Below are 24,840 nucleotides of genomic sequence, written 5' to 3'. Positions count from 1 at the left end.
ATAAGAGCGCTTGGGTGAGCACTTCAAGTTTAGCGCCTTCCGCCACTGCCTCAGGCGCTCCTCCTCGTCGTCTTGAGGTGGTGGTGGGTGTAAATCGTAAAGTACACCACAACATTCCGATCGCTTTAGCCTACATTGGGTTCGTAACACCGTTAGTTAAATTGTTCTATCCTCTTAATCCAATTGTTATGGCAGCCCCTAACTGAGCATATAATACTTTACATATTTTACCGTTACAACTATAGAATTACGCTAGAAACTAGCGTAGGTCCTTTCAGCCGGAAGTTGAAGTCCCGCTCAGCCGGAAGTAAGATGACAAAATGAGCGTAATGGCGTCGCCCTTGTTGTCTTTTTTTCTTTTTTTTTTTTTTTGCACTGATAAGGAAAAAAAACGAGCCGCCGACCTCAGGGGGTTAACTGCCAAATGTAACAGTAATATGGCAGATATAATTTTAGTATGCCATTTGGATATAATTTTCAGGGACTTTTTCTTCCCAAACCACATGAAACACCATATTATTATATTTTCTGTTTTCACTCTAATTTGAAAGTTTTAGTAATTTTGTTGTTTTTGTAATATATATTTTTATATATATATAGTTTTTAAGTTTTAGTTATTTTATTACTTCCACTATTCAGTTGTTCATTTCTTTTCAAGTAATATTTTTTTAATGGTTTTAGTTTTAGTTAACCGCCTGAGGTCGGCTATCACGCCGGCGCGATAGGCTCGCTTTTTTTCTTATCAGTGCAAGAGAGACTCTAAATACTCTGTTGACTTTGATCTTACAAACAAGTTTCATACATCAATCGATCCTGTTAAGTGTGCATTTTTTTGTGTATACTCATAATAAAAACAAAGTGTTGTCCTTTTTGCCAAATAAAGAAAAATAAACATGATGCGAGTTCTGCCTACTCTCTGTCAGTGTAGTCCATTCTGAAACGCGTCCGAAAATGAACTGTAACTCAGCGAATACTCAGTCAAACAGGCATACAGACACACAGGCATGATGCTTGAATTCTCTTCTTTTAAATGAAGTAATTTTTATAAAAAACAAATATTCTCAGTTTATGTAATATGTATGAAAAGAGAGAGATGTCAGTCGTTCTCATCTCAGCTCATTATGTTTTAATGTGACTCTGCCCACGGAGAGCGTGAGCTATTCAAACGCAAATTATCTGAGGCGATACAAACCTGTGAAACGCCCACATCAGCTGGATAACACACACCGCAAGTTCATTTTCAGACTCATGTACTTTACGACACTGTGAGGAATAATACTATCTTAATAATAATCCAGGAAAATTTACCTCAGAAGTGCTGGAAGTTTCATTTCGAGGAGCAACGGATCCGGCTGAGGAATAGGTCAGTTCTATATTTGCTTTGTTCTAATCACAAGTGTCTGTACACGCAAAAAGACTCTTTAAATATGAATCGCGTTTCTGTGTGTGAATGAATGAACAGCTTTTACCAAACTCTATTGCTATACTGAGATGAGTAAAAATCGACTACAGAAATCGGATAGATTATAAAGTTTTTACTGTAAAATACTGCCACATCAAATAAGCTTATAATGTTGCCAATTTCTGCTCATGTTAAATATATATATATATTATTGTGGCGAGCACGACGAGGTCGAGGGCCGTGGGAGGACGGCGCGAGGTCGGTGGCGTGATGGATAATGAGCGACACGTGCGCGACGCACCGGTCTCGCATCTCTCACGGAGGAGCGGAAGCATAAAGGAGGAGCGACGACAGTGAAGAGCGAGAGAGGAACAGGCCTGTGTTTTATTTGATGTTCTGTGTTGCCAGCAGTCGTCCGTGAGGGGCTGCTGGCTTTTACTTTCGTTTTGTATTTGTTTTATTTTTGTCATTAAAAGTCTTTAAATGTTCGCCGGTTCCCGCCTCCTTCTTCCCGTAACATCTGAACTTCTTCCCGTAACATCTGAACTTTATCAAAAATAAAGTAATCAACTAAGATGTTATTATAGTGTTTTTTTCCAATGTAGGCTATATTCAAACTAATGAATCCTTAACTTTGTAAAAACTAAAGTATACATTTTATCATACGTATTTCAAAGAAAGATTACACTGGAAATATTGTTAACATTTTAATTGTTGTTGTAATTGTATAACCTTTTTAATAAAATAGCAAAAACATATATGTAAGGAATAATTGACGACAGGCCGTTGAATTATTAGAAAAATAATGCACACCCGAGGTGGTAATGCGGTCACGACGCGAAGCGGAGTGGCCGTTACATCTCGGGTGTGCATTATTTTTCTAATAATTCAACGGCCTGAAGTCAATTATTCCGCTTATACTACAGTTACCACACCTCGAAACATTGTTCAGATTATGTATTTCAAGACGTTTGTAAAGTTTTTGTCATTAAAACGCTCTTGTATGTAGGACTAATTTCTTACGCATCTAATCCCATGCCTCCGTTGCTAATTCCAAAACGTCATTTTAGAGTTAGTAATGGAGGTTTGAGCCGCTGATAGCAGACTAATGCTGAGTTAGGGTTAGGGTTAGGTAGAGTTAGTAACGGAGGTTTGAGCCGCTGATAGCAGACTAATGCTGGGGACACACGACTAGCTGACACATTCTCTGACTGTTTCATCGACTGCAGCAGATTTTAAACACCGACTTTGAACACAGACTGAACGCGCTGAACACGCGTTTGGGCATGATCAGTCATAAGTATCAAATTACATTCATAACCGGCCTTAAAGTGTGTCCCCGGCTTTATGCAGTTATTTATGCAGTTATTAGAGAGAGATGTTGCAATAATGAGACAGAAAAGCATGTGCGTCATTATTATTTTTTATTTATTAATTCAATTCGTTTTAATTAATTCGTTCATTCTTTTTTTTTCTATTATTGACAGATGACAGTAGACTAGCCAAATAAATGAAACACAAAGCCCTTTTAACAAGTAGGCCTATCAATAATTATTTATTTGTTAAATTATCTGCAATAAAAATCCGTGCTGCAGGACTATCCATTTATTTAGCCTATATTCAGTTTAATTTTCTATTGATTATATAGGACTATATACTTTTTTTAATTAAAATTAAACTGCATGTTTCCATTGATTGTGAAGCTAGACATTGAAAATTGCAGATCAAGCGCACGGGGCTAAATGTTTTTTCTTGTTATGAATTGTATCCTATTTTCCGTTATTACAGTTGACCACGCAAAGTGATATGGAGCTGTAATGCGGTCAAGACCTGCCTGGAACTACTTTAGCCGTGCGTTTACCTGAAAAAAATGCACACCTTAGAACGTTCGTCAACCAATCAGATTCAAGCATTCAACGGCCCTGTAGTATAAATAGATAGATGTAAACAAAATCTTAAAAGGTCAATATAAGCCTTCTCTTTAAATTATTTGTATTTTGCTTTATTAGTGACACATTTGGGTAGAGAATATATTCCAAAACTTTCTGAAAATACAGTGAGAACAATTAACTGCACTATTACTATTACCAATTTTATATATATTGTCCTTGCTTTCTTTCTTGTGGCTCAGTGACACACCTGAATGAAAGGCTAATTATGGGTGTGAACTTCTCAGGTATGAACCACTCACTATTCATGATGGTGTTGGAACGTTTACGCCCACCTGCATATTGCCTTTCCAAACAAAAAGTGTTTTACAAAATTTAAATCAATGTATTGTTTTATGTGAATGATTAGGCAGGATGATTTTCACATCATTTTGAAGAAAAAACTCTAGGCGACAAAATGCATTATTCAGAAGTCTTGTGGACACATATTTAGTATGTGTTTTGTGGCCTTATTTCAGAAACTTTCATTTTTAGTTTTTTCAATAACCATGCATAAACATTATTCTCTCAAAAATACAAACATGTACATGCATGTTGCTCACATATTATGATAGCCCTGTTTGTGCTAAATAGAGTGTAATTACACCTTTGCCATTAGTATGTTTATAAGCAACTGAAAAAAGCACAAATGTCAGGGCATGTCAGAACATCTCAAGGACCCCAAAAAAACCTTAGACCCCAGAAGGTTAATGATGATAACCCCAGATAAGGATAACGGATAAAAACACTAAGGCATTTTATTTCAATTAAATGCTTTTAAAGACCCACTTTCCTAATGTTCAACAAGAATGAATAAAACTGTCTTTTTACTGGTCTTCTTTCAGAGAACGTTGCATTAGGGCAAACATCCACCCAGTCATCCTTGTACGGGAGTGGATATGCTGGAAATGCAGTTGATGGTGTACGTGAAACCTATTCCCACACTAACATGCAGACCGACCCGTGGTGGAGAGTGGATCTGATGAAAGTATACAGAGTGAACAGAGTAGCCATCACTAACAAACTGACCAGCTATTATTATAGCAGGGTAAACGGGGCAGTGATTCGCGTCGGGAACGTTCTGGACATTTACAGCAACACCATGTGAGTCTTTCTTTGAATGTTTAGACTAATGTTGCTGCAGATGACCAGAAACTGATAACAGATTATCTCTCTGTCTGTAGATGTGCTGTAATTCCTACTATTCCATCTGGAGCCACGGCCACTTTCTCATGCGGCGGGATGGAGGGACGTTACGTGATTGTCCATATTCTGGGAGATCAGAAGATTCTTACTTTTTGTGAGGTTGAAGTCTACGGGTATTTAGCAGGTAATTCATTGTTGTAGAACACTTTTCAATATATCATGCCATACAAAACTGAAAGTTGTTACACTTTATTAATATCCTCCCAAACCAGTATGACGATATTCAAACTCTATTGGCATCTTACAGTCAGATTATTCAGATAAATGCATGTGTCCCTGTTGTGAGGAAGGTCAGTGTTTGTTTAATTCTAACTACAGGAAGTGGGGAAAATGTTAACAGAGGAAGTACAAAAAAGTTGGTGTGGAAATAACTCAATTCACCTCAAGTTGTAGTTCATCAATAATCCTGTAGCTCTCAAATCTCATTCACACAAGTGCATGTTCAAACTTTGAGTGTCAAGACGTCTTAGAACTCTATTCTTTTCCTAGGAAATCTGGCAGTAGATGGCGCCGCTACACAGTCGTCAACATGGTTGGACTGGTTTGCTGAAAAGGCCACTGATGGTAATCGTGGTCTCCAGCAGTTGTACACGGGATGCTCCTCAACCCTTAATGAGACTAACCCGTGGTGGAGGCTGGATCTGCGTCATATTTACAGAGTTAGTAAAGTGGTCGTCACTAACAGACGAGACTGCTGTGCAGAACAAATAAACGGAGCGGAGATTCGCATCGGAAACTCTTTGGAGAACAACGGCAACAACAATCCCATGTGAGACTCTTGAGGTTGAAAGAACATGAGAGAAATGCAAAGATTCAACACACTATCTCCTTCATCTGTTTCTCTCTCTGTCTGTAGATGTGCTGTTATTCCTGCTATTCCAGCTGGCGAGTCCTACAGCTACTCATGTGGTGGGATGGAGGGACGTTATGTGAATCTGATCATTGCTGGAGACATGAAGACACTCACTCTCTGTGAGGTGGAGGTTTATGGAGAAGGTAAAACATCACCTTTTTTTTTGTCCGCAAGACACAGTGAGGAGTTTTAATGAACACAAAGTCAACTAATTCATATATTTACATGTATGAATGTATCTTTGTTTAGGTCCCGCTTTAAAAAGATCATTTGTAAAAATGCAGTTTAACTCCAGAATTGATTTGACTGATCCTTCAATGAGAGAAAATTTTCTGAAACAGGTGAGAGAAAGAAACAAATTCAACCTTAAAGAGCTAATGATATTTTACAGTAATCATGAAGGTTGAATGGTATTAAAGTGATGTGATAAAGTTTGTTTGAGGCATTTCTTTGAGATTTGACCATATATCATCATATTCGGAGCCCAAACTTCAAAAAGTTATGACCAGTCTTGAAAAAAAAAATGGATGACTAACTTGTAAGATTAGTTTAAGCGGTTTATGCAACTGGCCACTGTTCTAATAATTTTAGTATGAATGATATTTTCAGTTTGGATCTGCTCTTGCTGATAGAGGATTCACAAATGTGACACTGCGATGGTCTCAAACTCCTAAACGGGTGATCCAGGAGGTGAACGATGCTAAACGTGAGTCTTATAATGACTTATAAAATAATCTGCACAAATAGGAATGATTATTAAATTGGTAAGATATGTAATAAGCAAATGTTTTATTTACAGGTCGTTGTGGTAAAGAAAATGAACACTCTGGAAATCAACACTTTCTTCAGTTCACTAAATTCATATTCATTAAAGACAATGAATCTGATTCTAAATACTTCTGCTTGCTTCCCTGTAACTGTTATTCACATACCTAAGAACTATAAAACACCTTTTGTAATTGTGTATTGTCAACAAACAGAGATAGTAATAAATGTAATAAAAATAAGTAAGTAAATGTCAAATTTACATTCACACAACCCACAAGTATAATTCAAATTAATGACAGTTTTCGGTGTATTCACTTTATATATTGTACATTGAATTGTTTTATTATTTAAATTACATTCCTTGCCATTTTATGTTGTTGGAGCTGTAAGGAGGTGAACAGGATCTCACATGAATGGACAGAGAACAGCGCATGCGTGGCGAATGAGCTGCTGTTTATTCGTGATGCAGTGTTTGAATTTTATACCTGATTTATACCTGACTTGAGATGCTGCCGCTGGTTACACACGCTTTGAGTATAGGCCTCAAACCTCTCGTGTGATTCGCTGTTTAATCAGGTTTGTTCAGTTGTCCGTCCCTCTCACTTTAATTATTATTTTATTTCTCTACACTTCTGAAACACTCTTCTTTTGACGCAAATGTGACAATGCTAAAGTCTTGAGAGGGGGTCAAATCTCTCCGTGGCAGGGGCAGCTGCCACTGAGACTCGCCATCCAACCCGGCATTAAAAACACAGTATTCATACACTATTATAATAATAATAATAATAATAATATTATATGCTTAGTTGCCTCTTCAATTCCTGTCTTCTGCACAGTTGTTAAAATATAATTAAGCGTACCTTACCGCTATGTGCTTGTGCACTACAGATCAAGTAAGCCTATATACCTGGGCCATCACAATTGTTTAGTTCATGTTACCTGTAATTGTGAATTGTCTGTATATTTTGTCATGATGGCCTATTATGTGATCAGTAATCTTTATTTGTGGTTTTTAAATGTATAAGCAATATCACAGGAGTGTTATGGAATACAGACTCGGAAACAGGGAAATGCAATAACAGGTTCTTTATTCGGCAGCACAGAGTGTAATGGTGGGAACGTTTTCCGTAATTACGTGCAGGAGAGTGCCAGGAAGGATTATGGGGAATGAAGTGCAGATACGGTGACTGGTGACAGAGCTGGTGACCGTGACAGTACTCCCCCTGTCCCCCCTGTGGACTGGAGCGAGCACGGGGCTGAGCTCTGGGACTGGAGTCCTCATTTGACTCTTGTCAGGGGCTGGAGTCATCACTGGCGTGGTGGCCATATTGGCTGAAGACACTGGCTTTACAGCTATCTTGGCTGAAGACACTGCCGTTACGGCCATCTTGGCTGAAGACACTGCCGTTACGGCCATCTTGGCTGAAGACACTGGCGTTACGGCCATCTTGGCTGAAGACACTGGCGTTACGGCCATCTTGGCTGAAGACACTGCCGTTACGGCCATCTTGGCTGATATGGCCATCTTGGCTGAAGACACTGGCGTTACGGCCATCTTGGCTGAAGACTCAGGCGTTGCGGCCATCTTGGCTGAAGACACTGGCGTTACGCCATCTTGGCTGAAGACTCAGGCCTTACGGCCATCTTGGCTGAAGATACTGGCGTTATGCCATCTTGGCTGAAGACTCAGACGTTACGGCCATCTTGGCTGAAGACTCAGGCGTTGCGGCCATCTTGACTGAAGACTCAGGCGTGGCGCCATCTTGGCTGAAGATATTGGCGTTACGCCCATCTTGACTGAAGACTCAGGCGTGGTGCCATCTTGGCTGAAGACTCAGGCGTGTAACTTTCTGGAGCAGATTCGGGGATTTCACACTCGGGAACGGACTCGGAGATTTCACACTCGGGAACTGACTGAGGAGCGAAATCTGGCCTAACAAGAAATGAGCAGTTTTTCGGGTGTGGAGCAGCTTAGCAGGAGGGCATATAGAACGTATTGTTCTAATGTGCAGTTGCTAGTTATCCAGGACATTCTTGAATACAATGGCTTGTTCAAACCTGCATGAAAAAGTGTCATTAACTCTGCATCGTCCAGGAAAACTGCCAAAGATAGCTTCAGGAACACCTTAGCAAATTCGGCAAGGGGACGACCATTCTGAGAGAGGGTGTAAAAGTGGTCCAGGGGACGGAGTGGAATGCTCATAGCTGTAGTCGGTATTGGTCCGGTCTTCTGTTATGGAATACAGACTTGGAAACAGGTTCTTTATTCGGCAGCACAGAGCATAATGGTGGGAAACAGGCGAGTGAAAGGGGAAATGACAGATAACGTTGACTTGAGATGGATGAGAAAGTCTCTGTCTTACAGGTGCAGGAGATCGTGGATGGCTGAAGCAGACGGAGCACACACCTCGCTGGACGGAAAGGTAGGTGAGAACACACACAAAGGACCTGGAGACACGAAGGGATCAGACGCTGGAGAAACTTGGAGAGGAATGACGTATGAGAATAAACGCTGGAGTATAATTGCATCATCCGTCACTGGATTTATCAGTAAGTGCTTGGATGATGTTGTGCTTAACCCTCTGGGGTCTGAGGTGTTTTCTGGCCCTGGAGGTGTTCTGACATGCTCTGACATGTGTGCTTATTTCTGTTACTTGTGACATTTTCATGGCTAAAGTCTGATTACGCTGTATTCAGCACAAACTCTGCTACAATAATATGTCAGCAGGATGTATGTAAAAGTTTGTAGTTTTGAGATAATGACATTTATTCATGGTTTGTGAAAAAACAAAAACAAAATTGTCACTGAAATAAGGTTACAAAACCCATATTGACTATTTCTTCACAAGACTTTTGAAAATTGTATGATGTAGCCTAGAATATTCGCTCCAAAACAATGTGAAAATCATCCTCATACTCATTCAGATAAAACAATATATTGATTTAAAATGTGCAAGACATGTTTTGTGTGAGAAAGCTTTATGCGAGTAGGCATGAACACATCATGAAAATTAATGTCTTTCACACCTGAGAAAGACAAAGACCCTCCCCTAATGGCCCTACCAGGGGCTATCAGGCCCTATCATTCTGAGCAACCTTGCACAAAGAATGAGATTTAAAAAAGAATGGCTTTTTGATTGTTTGGATTTATTTACAACACAACATAATCCAAAGATACACAACAAATGACAAAAAAGCACATTATTTAACACACTGAACTAAAGACAGAGACTTAACCAGTCACACACCTTTGTGCCATTCTTGAAACATAGTACACACCTGTACACACCATAAGGTGTTTGATTTTTCACTTTACCATGTTCATGTACGGAGACTTATGTGAATGTTGAAGTCAGCAGGACTCATCAGTGAGGCACCTGATCCCTGAAAAAAATTAAATAATAATAATTCCTGTGAACATACTGATATCAAGGGAAACTATAGGGCTGCATGATTTGGGGAATACATTTTAGATTTTTCAGGTTATGATTTGCATTTTAAAATGTACAAAGTGCACACACACACACACACACACACACACACACACACACACACACACACACACACACAGGAACACCTGTTCAATTTCTCTTTAATGCAATTATCTAATCAACCAATCACATGGCAGTTGCTTCAATGCATTTAGGGGTGTGGTCCTGGTCAAGACAATCTCCTTAACTCCAAACTGAATGTCAGAATGGGAAAGAAAGGTGATTTAAGCAATTTTGAGCGTGGCATGGTTGTTGGTGCCAGACGGGCCGGTCTGAGTATTTCACAATCTGCTCAGTTACTGGGATTTTCACGCACAACCATTTCTAGGGTTTACAAAGAATGGTGTGAAAAGGGAAAAACATCCAGTATGTGGCAGTCCTGTGGGCGAAAATGCCTTGTTGATGCTAGAGGTCAGAGGAGAATGGGCCGACTGATTCAAGCTGATAGAAGAGCAACTTTGACTGAAATAACCACTCGTTACAACCGAGGTATGCAGCAAAGCATTTGTGAAGCCACAACACGCACAACCTTGAGGCGGATGGGCTACAACAGCAGAAGACCCCACCGGGTACCACTCATCTCCACTACAAATAGGAAAAAGAGGCTACAATTTGCACGAGCTCACCAAAATTGGACAGTTGTAGACTGGACAAATGTTGCCTGGTCTGATGAGTCTCGATTTCTGTTGAGACATTCAGATGGTAGAGTCAGAATTTGGCGTAAACAGAATGAGAACATGGATCCATCATGCCTTGTTACCACTGTGCAGGCTGGTGGTGGTGGTGTAATGATGTGGGGGATGTTTTCTTGGCACACTTTAGGCCCCTTAGTGCCAATTGGGCATCGTTTAAATGCCCCGGCCTACCTGAGCATTGTTTCTGACCATGTCCATCCCTTTATGACCACCATGTACCCATCCTCTGATGGCTACTTCCAGCAGGATAATGCACCATGTCACAAAGCTCGAATCATTTCAAATTGGTTTCTTGAACATGACAATGAGTTCACTGTACTAAAATGGCCCCCACAGTCACCAGATCTCAACCCAATAGAGCATCTTCGGGATGTGGTGGAACGGGAGCTTCGTGCCCTGGATGTGCATCCCACAAATCTCCATCAACTGCAAGATGCTATCCTATCAATATGGGCCAACATTTCTAAAGAATGCTTTCAGCACCTTGTTGAATCAATGCCACGTAGAATGAAGGCAGTTCTGAAGGCGAAAGGGGGTCAAACACAGTATTAGTATGGTGTTCCTAATAATCCTTTAGGTGAGTGTATATATATACAGTGAGGAAAATAAGTATTTGAACACCCTGCTATTTTGCAAGTTCTCCCACTTGGAAATCATGGAGGGGTCTGAAATTGTCATCGTAGGTGCATGTCCACTGTATCATACAAATAAATAGTTAAAAAATCATATATTGTGATTTCTGGATTTTTTTTTTTTAGATTATGTCTCTCACAGTGGACATGCACCTACGATGACAATTTCAGACCCCTCCATGATTTCCAAGTGGGAGAACTTGCAAAATAGCAGGGTGTTCAAATACTTATTTTCCTCACTGTATATATATATATATATAATGAACACCAGGTTTGTTGTGCCTTGTAGGCATAAGCTATGTGCTGTGCTGCATAAAATAATAATAACAATAGCCTATAAATCGTTAAAAAGGAACACTTCAGTAACACTGCACTAGAGAAAAATATATTGATTATCATATGCTACTTCAATCTTGTAAGGGTGGATTCCTGCAATTCTACATTTCCCCCCTTGGCACCGTTGGCCACACACATGGAGTCCAAAGGTGACACAATTCATAAAGACATGCTTTCTGTTGTGTGTAGTTGCATTTTCAGACTTTTCGTCCAGGCTTGTTGCAATAGCAGTTGGTCAGTGTTCAGTCTTTGTTCTCCTTTCAGCCCTGCATGAGGAGGCTCCATCAAATGTGTTGCACCATTCATAGATATGCAAATCATCCATTGAACACTTCACACCTCCACAAGAACAGGCACCGAATCTGGGAGCAAACGCTGGTTCCTCTTTCTGAGACGGGACACAGGATGTGAACTTTGGTAGCAGGGATCCTCTGATCTTAAAAGAGCATCCCAGACAGCAACATAGTGTCGGCCCAGATCCAGCCCACATCTGGGGCGTGTGGAATCCATGTGTACCAGATGTGGCCCGGATCTGGGCCGACACTATGTTGCTGTCTGGGATATAGCACAACAAACAGCAAAAGCAGACACATGGCATTTGTCATTGGTCAGAGGATTAATATGGTCAGATTAAAATTAGTCTCTGGCAAAAAGCCCTTAAATTGATGTACTTAAAAAGATAAGATGGTCAAGGGAGAATAAAAGAAGATCTTACAAGCTCTTACACTGTTTCTGGAAACATTTAAAGGGTCATGAAACCCCCCTCTTTCAGCTCAAGTCTAGCTCACAATCTTTTTGAAAAATGCAACTTAATTGGGCGTGGTGGCTGTGAGAAGAAGGGAGGGGAGTGGGTGTGGTATGGCACGGCAGGGGAGAGGACGGGGGAGGGGAACTGTCATCGCCAGTGGCCCATGCATGCATATCGACTGTCACTAAAAATCAGTGGTAAAACGTGAGGAAATGCTAGATTTTTTTAATAGCTGGCAAAGTTAAAATCTAATGAAATACACGGACACCTTATTTTTGTCCTTTTCAAAAGTAACTGAATGCCCTGCTACATATTAGCCTACAACAGTAATCATAATTGTATTTAAAACATTTAAATGTACATGTATAATTATGTCATTATAAAATAAATATTTGTTTATACACACTATAAATGCATATATTTGAAAGTAATACATTTTCCGCAAAAAAAAAAAAAAAACGTTCCGTACATAGCCTAGATCTACGCGCCCCCTGAACCCACATAATAAAGATGGACAGTGACATAGAAATTTGCACAAACTAAGCATACGTTCCATACAATTGAGGTATTATCGAAATATCTACATTTTAATAACGAGTGATTATTTAACAAAAGGCATAACGGTCAGGGTTACGTTTTAGACACACACACACACACACACACACACACACACACACACACACACACACCTCTGAAGCGATAGAAAAGTCCTCGGGACCGCATCACTCGCAAGACGAAACCTGCATTGGTGTACAAGGCCGAAGTCCACCATTCTCCAGTTGAATGGTTGCTACACACACATAGTTTAGATGTGTCCGTGGTTGATGGCCGGAGTCTAGCCCTGGCAGCATCGCGGGGAAAGATGCACTGGAACTTTTGCACCACGAAAACAAACGCGCGTCCCATCATTGCCTCTCTCATCTACTACGCGATATCACAGTTTGACATGTCTGTCATTGGAAAGTTCCACGTGGTGTCATGAATAATTAAGAGAAAGTGTCTTCTCATTGGATAAGAAAACTCAGTACATGAATAATTATGAGACACCGATGAGTCATCAAAGTACTATAGTGCTCTGCCACGTCACTGCCTGTGACGTGGACACGATGAAGATTTTAAACCCGGAAGACGAAAATAGCAGAAAAAAACTAAAATGTAACCATTTTCCCCATACTATTTGTTAAAAAGGCTCTCCAATCTGTATTATAGTTATAAAAGAGACACTAATGCCCCCTTGTGGCTAAATACATATTAAGTTAAGATATAGAAGACGTGCATTAACGGAACAGTCTAGCTATCGGGGCGTGGTCTATTGCACATACACAGAAGAAGTTTGATGGAGTTATGCTGCTTGTTAGATCGATTCTACAGAGTGCGTTCATATACCAGTGAGTAATCTTTGTTCAGTTATTGATAACCTCTTACGAGTTGTATTTCAAGTATTATTATGTTGATGTTAAATCTGTAATTTGATATCTTTTGATGTTACGACGCACGCATTTGTTTATAGCATCGTGTATATTATCTGAGGTAAATACTTGTGAAAGAGAGTTCAATATCTATCTGTGATCATTTAATCTCAATTTATAAGTATCGTGGAGTATGTATATAGGATTATTTATGATAGAATAAGTATATATGATGATTATATCATCTCTGAACGATCGCTCTGATTGAGATCACGTGTCTGGGAACGTAACGCCATTTAATCTGTGTTATTTGACTCGGTCCTTATGTTACTTGATTATATTTTGTATATTTGGGAAATATTGAGTCATTGCATGCATAATATCCATAATAGAAGTAGTTTATGAGTACTATCAACCGGAATTGATGACTCTAGATGTTACAATGATTGGATAACATAGTATTACAATGTTTATGTTCTTCTGTGCATATAACCATATCTGAAATATGTTATCTTGAATATGTTATAATTTAAATATTGTTATTTCTATTTCATTTAGAACCACTACTGTTTGAATGTGGCTGCAAATTACCATTAACCCTCTGGAGTCTGAGCGTTTTTTTGGGCCCTGGGGGTGTTCTGACATGCCCTGACATTTGTGCTTTTTTCAGTTGCTTATAAACATATTAATGGCAAAGGTGTAAATTCACTCTATATAGCACAAACAGGACTACAATAATATGTGAGCCACATGTATGTACATGTTTTCATTTTTGAGAGAATAATGTTTATGCGTGGTTATCGAAAAAACTAAAAATTAAAATGTTTGAAATAAGACCACAAAACACATACTAAATATGTGGCAATAAGACTTTTGACTTATGGATGTCGTCGCCTATAGTTTTTTCTTCAAAATTATGTGAAAATAGTCTTGCTTTATCGTTCACATAAAACCATACATTGATTTAAATTGATGTAAAACAGGTTTTGCTTGGAAAGCCAATATGCGAGGGGGCGTGAACGAGGAGTGGTTTACACCTTAGAATACACCCACTCTGCATAATGATGAGCCATTCACTCAGGTGTGACACTGACTGAGCCACAATGAAAGGACAAAAGATATATTTAGAAGAAGACTTATATTGACCATTTAAGATTTTGCTTACATCTATCTTGTAAATATGTTTTGCTATTTTATTAAAATGGTTACAATTACAACAATAATTACAATTTCAACAATATTTCAAGTGTACTCTTTCTTTGTAAAAAAAAAATGATTATAGGCCCTACATTTTATCTATGTATTCATTAGTTTGAATATAACCAACATTGGAACAGCTAACATCTTAGTTGATGACTTTATTTTTGACAAAAATCGTATTTTATATATAGAAATGGCTAAACAAAAGCTTATTTGATGTGGCAGTATATTCTACAGTAAAAACTGTACCCAAATCTACTAAACAAAATGTTGTCTTTCATATTTCGTCTGACTGTAACGTTGTTTTCATGAAATATTAGGGCATATTGTTAATTTGCAGTTTAATACGTTGCTTATACAAATAGCCTACATTTTATTTCAACATTCAGTCGATGTTTACTTATCTCAGTATAGCAATACAGTTTGCTAAAACATCATCATTCATTCACACACGCGATTTAAATTTAAACTGTCTTTGCCAGCTGTGGTAAACAGCGCGCATCTGTGCCGTTTATTCATTCATAAACAGAAACCCACGTGAAGAAATTCACGTGAGAAGGAAAAAACTTACTTGTATTCCTCAGCTCGCTCCTCGATATACCCGCACTTCTGAGGGACATTTTCGATTAGTATTATTCCTCACAGCGCTGCAAGACGGTGTAAACAAGTAATGATCTAAATAAACGTGTGTGTTTTCTCGAGCTGATGGGGGCGTTCACAGGATTGCCTCAGCCATTTGCGTTTGAATAGCGCGCGCTCTCCGTGGGCGGGGCCGATTATAACGTAATGAGATGAGATGAGCTCGACTGGAATCGCTCTCTTTTAATACAGATTTCACAAGATGAGAATAATTGTTTTTTTATATAAATGACTTCATTTAAAAGAAGAGAATTCAAGCTTCATGCCTGTCTGTCTGTATGTCTGTTTGACTGAGTATTCGCTGAGTTATTGTTAATTTTCGGACGCGTTTCAGAATGGACTTCACTGGCAGAGAGAAGGCAGAACTCGCTTCGTGTTTATTTTTCTTTATTTGGCAAAAAGCACAACACTTTGTTTTTATTGTGAGTATACACAAAAATAATACACATTTAACAGAATCGATTGATGTATGAAACTCCTATGGAAAATCAAAGTCAACAGAGTATTTATGAGTTTCTTTTACACTAATAAAAAAAAAGCGAGCTGGTATCGCCGGCGATACAGCCGACCTCAGGGGGTTAAAGAGATACGTCTCTGACCGGACGTCTTGTGACTGCTCATTCTCCACCAGAACATAATATAGTCTTCATTACAAGTGGTCCTTCGAGCCGGAGTGAGGAGCTGTCACAAGTAAGATGTATCAGCGTGATCCTGACACCAGACCTGAATCTCCTGAGCCCATTGTCAGACCCAGGCGATCAGTGCGTCTACCTAGTTATCTATCTGACTTTGAGGTCACCAGATACCACCCAAGGTTACAGTCACAGGACAGAGCAGACACTTCTTCTCCTGAACTGAGTGAAGATTCTGATCCACCAGGAGCAGCTTCACTCAACATAGCTGCTACCTACCATGAACACAGACCAAGTCCTCAGCATGGGCAGCTACTAGAATGGAGCTCTATCAGGGAAGATGAACCGCGGCATAAAATCTCCTCTCCACATTCTGAGTTGTCATCGGTGGTCTTAGCAGAGTTTCAGCAGCTTAAAAAAGAGAATGATGAACTGCGGCATTTTACAAATGAACAGATGAGACTGTTGGAAAAAAGGAATGAGGCTCTTGAAGCACAGATGAAACAGCTAGTAGCAAGTAACCAGCCCAGTCATCATTTAACAGGTATGTCCTCACCAATACCACAGCCTCGTCTTCATCCCCCACAAAGAGCCAAAGAAGCTAGGCCTGTACCTCTACCTCGATCAAAGCTGCCTAACAAAGTGAGTGACGGTGCAGATGATCAGGTCAGACATGACTTCATTTCCGACTTAGATCAGAGGCTTAAAAGGCTTGAGATGACTTCACAGCAGACCTATTCCAGTCCTATCTCACCTCGACAGTCTTCCCCCCAGAGACCCTCACACTACAGCAGAACAGATGACATTACAGGTGTCAATCGTCACACAGTGCAACGTATCCCTCCCAGCCAAGAGAGCACTTACCGTGGACCAGCTCCCACCATCCCAAACTTTGTAAAGCCAGACCCAAGAGAGTTTTCTCGGTTACGAATCGCGTTGGAGAATATTCTACCAGCTGATGCCACTGAGAGATTCAAGTTTCAGATACTTGTCGACCACTTAAAATTGGAAGAAGCTCTGCTTATAGCAGATTCCTACAGCAATTCATTGTATCCCTTCTCAGATACTATGGAAGCACTTAATCAGCAGTATGGACAACCCCACCAGCTGGCCCTTCAGAGAATAGCAGAACTTATGGATGCACCGAACATCATCAGTGGAGATGTGAAAGCTTTCAGGATGTTTACATTAAGAGTTCGCTCATTAGTCAGTATGCTTCAACAGCTGGGCAAGAAGGGTTATGTTGAATTGGAGTGCGGATCCCACGTAACAAGGTTATTGTGTAAACTTCCACATGATCTGCAGACAAGCTTCAGAAGGTTTATCTATCCCCACAGAGTATCTATCCCTACATTACTGGATTTCTCAGCCTGGCTAGAGTTCGAGCTGCAGGTCCAAGAAGATAATTCCAGGTTCTCTTTTTCCACGAATAAGCCAGTAGCCATGAGCAGAAAGGGACAAAGTAAGGATTTGAAACATCAAACAAACCCAACAAGTATATTCCTTGGTACAGAGAAATGCACTGTCTCAAGAGCCATGCCAGTGAAGGATACGGAGTCTAAGTCCAGGGAGAGAAATATCTTCTGTCCATATTGTGATGGACATGATCACTACTTGAACGGCTGTTCTAGTTTCAGTCAGTTGAGCAGAGATAATAAAGTGAAATGGATTCAAACAAACAATCGATGTTGGCGTTGTGGGAGAGGGCACCAAGCGGCAAAATGTAATCTCAGAACTCTTTGCAAGATCTGTAACGGCAGACACTTGTTTGTCCTCCATGAGGTTAATAATCGGCCCACCACAAAGACCAAGGACTCTCCTGATCCTGGATCCTCTGAGAGCTGCCTAGTGAACACCACCACAGAGACCTTGTACTTAGATCGACCCGCTGGCAGTCGTCAAGTTTTGTTAAAGCTTTGTAAGGTGCTCTTAAGGAATGGCAATCATTGCTTGGAAACTTACGCCATACTAGATGATGGGTCCGGACGTACAATACTCCTTCACTCTGCCGTTCAACAACTTAAGTTGACAGGTCAGCCTGAAGAACTGGTGTTACGTACAGTACGTCAAGACCGCCACAATCTACAAGGAGCTGCTGTGGCTTTTACAGTATCACCTGCCTTCCAACCTGAGATTTCCTTCAAGATACACAAGGCTTTTACCGCTGAACCACTCGGACTAGCTGAACATACACATCCAGTCAGTGAGTTACAGAGCAAGTATCGGCATCTACAGGGATTACCGCTGCAACAGATTGACCACGTACAGCCACTCCTCCTCATAGGTTCTGACTATCCACACCTCATTACACCAGTTGAACCAGTTCGTCTAGGCCCTCCAAACGGACCTGCTGCCATCAGGACCCGTCTGGGTTGGACACTGCAGGGTCCCACTCAAGAAATTAAGCACTGCCTCTCAGAACAACAGTGTCTCTTCACTTCTACTTCCTTTTCCCCTACCGACCTGTATAATCAAGTGGAGAGATTATGGCAATTAGATGTGCTCCCGTATCGCAGCGAGAAACTCATTACTCGATCCAAGCAAGATCAAGAGGCCATTGCTTTACTCGAGTCAAAGACGACTAGAGTTATGGTAGATGGAGTTGCTCGATACTCCACTCCATTGCTTCGAGTGAAGAACATGCCCATACTGCAAGCCCCGAAGGAGAGTACCCTGCCTTGTCTCAGAGGAATAGAAAGAAGGTTAGCTAAAGATCCAACTCAAGCAGCATCGTACAGGGCCGAGATGAAAAGGTTGGAGGAGGAAGGATATGCTTCAGTGATATCTCCAGAACAGGTGGAACAGACAACTGAATCATGGTATATCCCCCACCATATGACTCAGCACAATGGAAAGAACAGAGTCGTTTTCAACTGTTCCTTTCAGCACAGAGGGAAGAACCTGAACCAACTGCTACTTCCAGGTCCTACATTAGGCCCTACCCTGATGTCCGTTCTGCTAAGGTTCCGTGAGCACACCGTGGCTTTGAGCAGTGACATCAGGGGTATGTTTCATCAGGTGCGTCTATTGCCAGAGGATCGCCCTCTGGTACGCTTCCTGTGGAGAGATCTTAAGAGAGAAGAGCTTCCCCAAGTCTATGAGTGGCAAGTCCTTCCCTTTGGGACGACATGCAGTCCATGTTGTGCAACATTTGCATTACAGAAACACATCATGGATCATAGTCAACCAGGAGAAGATGTCCGTGAAAGCATTGAGAAATCCTTCTATGTGGACAACTTCCTCCAAAGTTTCAGTTCCGAGGAAGAAGCAGAGTCAATGGTGACAAAGTTGCGAAACCTCTTAGCAACAGGTGGGTTTGATTTAAGACAGTGGGCTAGTAACTTCCCTAATGTCCTGAGCCATGTCCCATCTCATGCTAGGTCCACCAGCATTGCATTGTGGCTGACACAAGGTCAACCAGATGCTCAAGAATCCACGCTTGGTCTACACTGGCACTGTATATCGGACACACTGTCATACAAGTACCGTCCCATTGACTACTCAGTACCCACAATGCGCAACATTTACAAGGTCTTGGCCAGCCAATATGACCCATTGGGTTACATTGTCCCTTACACTACACGAGCTAAAATATTAGTTCAGCGCCTGTGGGACAAGAAGAGGGAATGGGATGATCCCCAACTACCAAGTGAGTTACTCCACGCCTGGCAGGCATGGGAATTGGAGTTACCAGACCTCCAACTCATCTCACTCCCCAGGTGTTATGTCACTGCAGAGTTAGACAAGACCCAATGTCTGAGAGAGATCCATATCTTTTGCGATGCCTCGGAGCAAGCCTACGGCTCTGTAGCCTATCTACGGACACAGAGTCCCCAAGGAGACATAGAAGTAGCTTTCCTGACTGCCCGTTCAAGAGTTTCCCCCAAAAAGCGTCAGTCAATCCGTCGTTTGGAGCTGTGTGCTGCCTTAACTGGAGCTCAGCTGGCTAAGCTTCTAATATCAGAGCTTAGCATTCCAATTCAGAATGTCACGCTCTGGTCTGATTCAACTACTGTGCTAACCTGGATCCAAGCTGACTCATGTAGATTTAAGGTTTTTGTTGGAACAAGAGTAGCGGAGATACAGGAATTGACCGACCCAGGGGCTTGGCATTATGTAGATACTAAAACGAATCCAGCCGACGACATCACACGTGGCAAAACTCTGGCTGAGTTGTCCAATCCAAGCCGGTGGAATCAGGGTCCACCATTTCTCCTTCTGCACACAGATCAGTGGCCTAAGAGTCCACTTCTCCACCTGCAGAGTGAGGACGAGGAGGTGAAACGAGCTACTTTTTGTGGGTTTACTGTTCCAGACAAACATCCAGCGTTGCCTGATAGTGGTCAATTCCAGTCCTATGACGAATTGCTCAAAGCTACTGCCCAGGTATTGCATGGGGCGGCCTCGGATAATGATGTTCTGACTGCAGATGAATATCAAGAAGCCGAACTAGCTCTCCTCCGCCTGGCACAGAGCCAAAGTTTCCCTGTGGAAGTTAACCATCTTAAGTCAGGTAAACCTTTACCCACGAGTAGCCGTCTCCTGTGCCTCACTCCGGAATATGATAGTACTACGCAGCTCCTTAGGGTTGGTGGGCGCCTCAGAAGGACAGAACAACTAGATGAATTTGCAATTCACCCCATAGTTCTTGACTCTAGACATCCCCTGAGCAAGTTGATCATTCAAGATTTTGATGCAAAACTGCACCATCCAGGAGCAGAACGTGTATTTGCAGAAGTGCGACGCAGATACTGGATCTTGAAGGGCAGGGAAGTTATTCGTCAACATCAAAGAGCTTGTTTAGGCTGTAAAACATGGAGAGGTAAGCCAAGCACGCAGAAGATGGCTGACCTCCCCCCATCAAGACTGCGCTTATTGCAACCAGCCTACTACTCAACAGGGGTAGATTGTTTTGGACCCTACCTTGTTAAAATTGGACGCAGGAATGAGAAACGATGGGGGCTCATATTTAAGTGTCTGACAACCCGAGCAGTGTATTTAGACATCCTCAGCAATATCGACACTGACTCATTCTTAATGGCCTTGAGACGATTTATCTCCCGTAGGGGGAAGCCATTTGAAATCATCTCAGATCAGGGGACGAATTTTCGGGGAGGTGATCGAGAGTTACAAGAAGCTTTTGCAGCACTTCACCCAACATTAAAAGAGCAGCTAGCCAGCCAACAGATTAGATTCCAGTTCAATCCCCCTGGTGCTCCACACTTTGGAGGCTGTTGGGAAAGGGAAATCCGATCCCTTAAAACTGCCCTTTGTGCTACTATAGGGGATCAGATTGTAACCGAGGAAGTTCTACGAACTGTACTTGTTGAGATTGAGGGCATTCTCAACTCTAAACCCCTCGGTTATACTTCGTCTGATGTAGCGGACTTAGACCCAATCACTCCTAATATGCTGCTTATGGGGCGGCTGGACTCATCCCTACCTCAAGTGGTGTATCCACAATCAGAGATTTTGAGTAGAAGACGCTGGAGGCATAGTCAGATTATGGCGGATCATTTCTGGAAACATTTTATCCGCAATTACCTGCCAGGACTTCAGTCACGCCAAAAATGGCAAAGAGATTCAGGAAACTTAACACCTGGAACTATTGTCATGATTGTTGACCAACAGCTCCCTCGGGCTCTGTGGCCAGTTGGAAAAGTTACGAAAGTTCTCCCTGGAGAAGATGGTAGAGTCAGGGTGGCTGAGGTTGAAGTAAAGAACAAAACCTACCTTCGCCCAATTTCCCGTCTGATCAGCCTCCCTCATCTGCCAGACTGATTACTCCTTAGAACTATGCCCCAACTGAGATTGCCTTTTCCAGGGTACACATTTACAGAAGAAATGTGGGGGCGGCTGTTAAAAAGGCTCTCCAATCTGTATTATAGTTATAAAAGAGACACTAATGCCCCCTTGTGGCTAAATACATATTAAGTTAAGATATAGAAGACGTGCATTAACGGAACAGTCTAGCTATCGGGGCGTGGTCTATTGCACATACACAGAAGAAGTTTGATGGAGTTATGCTGCTTGTTAGATCGATTCTACAGAGTGCGTTCATATACCAGTGAGTAATCTTTGTTCAGTTATTGATAACCTCTTACGAGTTGTATTTCAAGTATTATTATGTTGATGTTAAATCTGTAATTTGATATCTTTTGATGTTACGACGCACGCATTTGTTTATAGCATCGTGTATATTATCTGAGGTAAATACTTGTGAAAGAGAGTTCAATATCTATCTGTGATCATTTAATCTCAATTTATAAGTATCGTGGAGTATGTATATAGGATTATTTATGATAGAATAAGTATATATGATGATTATATCATCTCTGAACGATCGCTCTGATTGAGATCACGTGTCTGGGAACGTAACGCCATTTAATCTGTGTTATTTGACTCGGTCCTTATGTTACTTGATTATATTTTGTATATTTGGGAAATATTGAGTCATTGCATGCATAATATCCATAATAGAAGTAGTTTATGAGTACTATCAACCGGAATTGATGACTCTAGATGTTACAATGATTGGATAACATAGTATTACAATGTTTATGTTCTTCTATGCATATAACCATATCTGAAATATGTTATCTTGAATATGTTATAATTTAAATATTGTTATTTCTATTTCATTTAGAACCACTACTGTTTGAATGTGGCTGCAAATTACCATTAAAGAGATACGTCTCTGACCGGACGTCTTGTGACTGCTCATTCTCCACCAGAACATAATATAGTCTTCATTACACTATTAAATCTAACAGATGCTAACATTGTCTTCAATGGTGTTCAACACACATACCTCTGTTAAAATCTCAGAAAATTTGGTTTAGGGTTTCATGACCCTTTAAATAAATTGCATTACAACAAAACAACAATTTTTGCTGGTTTAAAACCCCATTTCATGAAGAATATCAGCAAAATATTCAGTGTAACCAAACACAGAGATTCAATGTCAAAAAACATTGTTGCAAGTCAAATGGACAAAATACAAATAAGCAGAAATCGTTTCGAAAGCATTAACGAGAATACAAATATTTGTAATTGGGTAAAAATGAGAAATACTGACAAAGTGCAAAGTTCAGAGTTACTGAATCCAGTTGTGAGGAAAGCATTTTCATGGTTAATGCAAATTGTGATTAACATTGTGGCCACATGGCAATACTATGCTCCTTTACGTGGTTTTACTGCAGCTTTATGGAAAAATAGCAGAGTTTTCCACTAATGCCTAGTTCACACTACATGATTTTAAGCCCGATTTAAGCCCGATTTGCAAGTTAACGAGCTCGCCGACAGGTCAGGATGTTATCGCGTGCAAATCTGCGGGTGATCCGCGCTCGCCAATCTTTGAGTGTGAAATACTTAACGACGCATCAAAACCCCTCGCTGACACATCGCCGACGCGTCGCCGACGCCAGAAAAATATCTAGCATGCCAAATATCTGGAATTGTCGGCCGACTCAATAGCCTGTGGTGTCACGTGTCGCGACGAGCAACAGCCAATGATCATCTTGTTATGATATTACAAAAGCCCTTTGTATTTGTAACCATCGTTGCCAAACCACAACAGGCAGCTGCTTTTTCATTATAATGTTTTACTCACTTCCAAATCTCTATCTGACAGACAATCCCTGCTGCCCGCGTGTGCTTATCCATCCGTTCACCCATATTCTTTTTTTTTTTTTTTTTTTTTTCGGGGTTCTAAACAGATCATTGCACAAACAATATAGGCCTATTATATATATATATATATATATATATATATATATATATATATATATATATATATATATATATATATGGGGTGTGCGTGTGCCGGTTTCAGAATTGGTGTGACGGTTATGACGTGAGTCAAATGACATAACTCATCGGTTATTATATTGCCTATTTCCTTTTTATTTGATAAATAGGCCTACATGCAATTGGTTGATGAAACATTTATTAAGTTGGCTTGAGAAAGCCAACTTACTGAAATCCTATTTAAACTTATTAAGTTGGCTTGAGAAAGCCAACTTACTGAAATCCTATTTAAACTTATTAAGTTGGCTTGAGAAAGCCAACTTACTGAAATCCTATTTAAACTTATTAAGTTGGCTTGAGAAAGCCAACTTACTGAAATCCTATTTAAACTTATTAAGTTGGCTTGAGAAAGCCAACTTACTGAAATCCTATTTAAACTTATTATTATTCTTCTTCTTCTTCTTCTTCTTCTTCTTCTTATTCTTCTGACCCAAAAATTTTCAACTCTAACTCCTCCTAGACCGTTCAAGCTACATACTCCAAACTCGGGTCAGACCTTCATACTGTTCTGACTTGGTGTGCTATATCTTTTCAGACTGGTTTGAGTTATGGTTTTCTTAAAAATTAATATTAAAAATCATAAAAATCCCATAGACTTTCATTGACCAAAAGTCCATGTCTGTTTGAACTATGTTTAATGTAAACTGCTAGAAGCCATTGATACTCAATTAAGCTTTAAGCTATTTCTGTCTAACTAATGACTTATCTATCTATCTATCTATCTATCTATCTATCTATCTATCTATCTATCTATCTATCTATCTATCTATCTATCTTCAAACCTTTTCTATCTATCTATCTATCTATCTATCTATCTTCAAACCTTTTCTATCTATCTATCTATCTATCTATCTATCTATCTTCAAACCTTTTCTATCTATCTATCTATCTATCTATCTATCTATCTATCTATCTATCTATCTATCTATCTATCTATCTATCTTCAAACCTTTTCTATCTATCTATCTATCTATCTATCTATCTATCTATCTATCTATCTATCTATCTATCTATCTACAAACCTTATCTATCTATCTATCTATCTATCTATCTATCTATCTATCTATCTATCTACAAACCTTATCTATCTAT

The 24,840-nt window shown here is 40.4% G+C and overlaps 2 protein-coding genes across 2 annotated transcripts in view; both read left to right on the top strand.

Moving 5' to 3' along the window:
* The window catches only part of LOC309492611 (uncharacterized protein), an 81,560-nt gene that overhangs the window by 5,761 nt on the left and 50,959 nt on the right, over nucleotides 1-24,840 (top strand). The window lies entirely within an intron of this gene.
* On the top strand, nucleotides 4,280-7,054 carry LOC309492951 (fucolectin-like; the record flags this gene model as incomplete). The annotated part of the gene is made up of 6 exons (XM_082161985.1): nucleotides 4,280-4,434; nucleotides 4,515-4,660; nucleotides 5,026-5,305; nucleotides 5,393-5,532; nucleotides 5,639-5,730; nucleotides 7,046-7,054. 6 exons carry the CDS (start codon nucleotides 4,280-4,282, stop codon nucleotides 7,052-7,054), a joined length of 822 nt encoding a protein of 273 aa, XP_082018111.1.

The sequence above is a fragment of the Leuciscus leuciscus genome, assembly GCF_965113295.1.
Source record: "Leuciscus leuciscus genome assembly, chromosome: 2".
Classification (NCBI taxonomy): Eukaryota; Metazoa; Chordata; class Actinopteri; order Cypriniformes; family Leuciscidae; genus Leuciscus; species Leuciscus leuciscus.
Note: the sequence above shows the minus strand (reverse complement) of the source record. Positions and strands in the feature narration are given on the sequence as shown.